Here is a 3,130-nt window from a genome sequence, read left to right on the forward strand (position 1 = left end):
GTTGTGTGCCGTGGACTTGTGTTCCCGCGAGGGGGCGTGTCCTTTCTCGCGCCGGCGGTGTCCCCGCGGGTCCGCGTCTCCACGCGGCTGTGAGAAAGGAAGGCGTGTGCCGCGTGGGACGGGCTCCACCTGCCTGCGGACAGATGGTGGGTCACTTTGTTCCGAGGAGACCCAGGCACCCGAGGGAGGATGTGAAACGGAACGACCCGTTTCGGTGCGGTTGGCTTTGTTTATTTGCCTCCTCCCCAGACGCCTCCAGCCCCTGATGTCGACGCACCCTGTGAGGAAGCAAACGGCTGCCTCCGCCACTGCCACCAGACGAGGTCGCCTGCCCCGCGCCGGACAGGCCGGACGGGCTGCGCACCTGCGGCGGCCGACTGTTTCGTGGGCCTTGTACGCCACCTTGCAGAAGGGGAACCTAGCTCTGAGGTTTTGATGATAGAAGCTCATTTACTTGTGTTTTAAAGCCCACAAACGCCGTAGTGACTAATTTATTCATTCAGCAAATGTCTCTCAGAGCGTCTATTACGTACCAATCATGTAGCCTGGACTTCATGCCTGTCCTCATGGAGCTTGCAGAGCACCTCTGAAATACACAGCACATACAGAATGGCCATATTTTCTGGGCTGTAAAATACTTTAAAGTGTAACTCCATATATTGAATAGATTTTCAGTAATGAAGGAAGAAACAATACATTTAGTTCATATAATCCGTATATATGAAAAAACAAAAGTGCTGGTAATTCCAGACATGGAAGTCAGTAAAACCTAGGAGCTAAAAGGTAATAATCATAGACATTATGATTCTAAGCCTTTATTAAACTGTTCTAAACCAGACTGGGTAAGCACACCAGCAATGAATAGATTAAGGGTGTTATCTCCTCAGCAGCTTATTTCAAATTGCATCAAGGCAGGGCCATTAAACTAAGGTGAGAATGATATGGGCGGAATTCAGAGGATAATAGGTAAAAGATGAAAAACTTTACATTTAAAATCTTACTGAGACAGATCTTGGTCTGTGTCTACTCATACATAGAATTGCCTAGAAGCTCATATTTGAATTTACCGTATTACTCTTGGCTTTCTATTTTTCTCGTTTGTTCTGTTTCTTTTCTGTCCTTTTGTGCCTTCTTGTAGATTATTTTTAATTCCACTCCCTTCTAACAATTAGGTTGTTATACATTCGTTATGCTTTTAGTAGTACTTCAGTTATTTATTGCTGTGTTCAAACTACCCCCAAAATATAATGACTTAAAACAATGGCTCTTTTATTTGCTCATGATTCTGAATTCTCTGGCACAGGAATTCAGTCAGGACATAGTACAGGTGGTTCATTTCTGCTCCATAATGTCTGGGGCTTCAATTAGTGTGGGCATAATGGGGCCTGGCTGGAATGGCTTAACTAGGGTCATAAGTCTTGGGACTTGAGGATGGAGATGGAGTTTCATGACAAAAATGAACGTGAACATGATGTGGAAAATATGGAGATGGAAGCCACAAGCTAAGGATGCTGGAACAGAAAGAAGTCTGTTAGCTATATACCTTGGTTTTTCTCTACATGGCTTCTCCATATGGCTAATTTAGGCTTCCTCACAGCATCATAATCTTAGGATTGCAAGAGGGGACATTCCAAAAAGACAAGCCTCAATGTGCAAGCCTTTACTTTTATCATGCTTACTAATGTGTCACTGGCCAAAGCAAGTCACATGGCCAAGCTCAGCGTCAGTGTGGGAAGGAACTACACAAGATTGTGAATATTGGGAGGTGTGACATATTGGTAGTCATTTAGATTAGGGACAGACCACCTTAATCCAATCGGAGAATAATTAAAAGTTACTTCCAGGGTATAACCCAGTTCCAACTTAAAATCTTTTCTTCTTAGGTCCTGAACTCAAAATTTTTACCCGCCCAATCCCACACCCACTCCCCTTGAGGCAGTTGAAAACTCTGGCTAGTTTCTCAGCCTCTCTCCACTACTGCTTTCTGAATGTTAATTGCCTCAAAGGGAAAAATGGCACCAAACTCTGAACTCAAAATCTTGGATTTAGGCTCCTCAGACTGCTGAAGTTTTACTGCTCCAGAAAAGGTATCCTCTACAATCTCTACCTTGGATGTGGCCCATCTTTTTTTGAAAGAGGGATGACAATGTGCCTACCTGAAAAATTCATTTCCCTAGATCCCTTGCAGTTATGGATGGCTGTGAGATACACTTCTAGACACATGCTTGAGATTTCTAGAAAAGCATTTCCTTTCCTAATACAGAGTCACCCCTTGAATTTCTTCCTTTTGTTCTTTCTTCTAGAATAATAACAGGATGGAGATGGAGTTTCATGACAAAAATGAAGGTGAATATGATGTGGAAAATATAAAGATGGAAGCAACAAACTAAGGATGCTGGGGCAGAAAGATAGAAGGAAACTGGGTCACTCATAACATCTTGAAACTGCTGTAGCCATCCTAGACTGGCTGCCTCTAGACTTAATATGTTTAAAAAGTAAATCCCAATTTTATTAAACTTGCCTGTTCTGTATAGATGAACACATTCTTAGCTAATAAACTATCATGTCTCCTAACTAGTCTTCTTCTAGGCTCTGCCAGTTAGATAGTAATGTGAGTTGGTATGTCAGACATAGAAGAACAGTCACAAATACAACTCCTGTAACGTTTCCTGATAATTCTGTAAATATACCAAATTATTGTAAGATTAAGAAACATGTTAATTAAAGAAAAACAGGAAGTAGAAGAAATAACAATGCCCATAGTTGAACCTTTTAAAGTCTCATTTTGGCCACGCAGTGGCTCATGCCTGTAATCGCAGCACTTTGGGAAGCTAAGGCGGGAGGATCAGTTGAGGACAGGAGTTTCAGAGCAGCCTGGCCAACATGGTAAGACCCCCATCTCTATGGAAAAAAAATTTTTATTAGCTGGGCACGGTGGCATGCACCTCTAGTCCCTTGTACTTGGAAGCTGAGGAAGGGGGATTGCTTGAGCCCAAGAGGTCAAGGCTGCAGTGAGCTATGGTCACACCATTGCACTCCAGCCTGGGTAACAGAACAAAACCCTGTCTCTAAATCTCATTTTAACACTTTGATACAGTTATGATCTGTCTTATTTATTCAAGGTATTTTT

At 42.9% G+C, this 3,130-nt stretch overlaps 1 protein-coding gene across 1 annotated transcript in view; it reads left to right on the top strand.

Annotated features, from left to right (window-relative positions):
- The window catches only part of LOC105552400, a 3,354-nt gene extending 780 nt beyond the window's left edge, over window positions 1-2,574 (top strand). The window contains exons 2-3 of the mRNA XM_011998067.1: window positions 32-214; window positions 2,304-2,574. Of these exons, the coding sequence (XP_011853457.1) occupies window positions 32-214; window positions 2,304-2,390 (270 nt within the window). The 3' untranslated portion in view covers window positions 2,391-2,574. The remainder of the gene's footprint in view (window positions 1-31; window positions 215-2,303) is intronic.
- The last annotated feature ends 556 nt before the right edge of the window (window positions 2,575-3,130 follow it).

The sequence above is a fragment of the Mandrillus leucophaeus genome, unplaced genomic scaffold (assembly GCF_000951045.1).
Source record: "Mandrillus leucophaeus isolate KB7577 unplaced genomic scaffold, Mleu.le_1.0 Scaffold554, whole genome shotgun sequence".
Lineage (NCBI taxonomy): Eukaryota > Metazoa > Chordata > Mammalia > Primates > Cercopithecidae > Mandrillus > Mandrillus leucophaeus.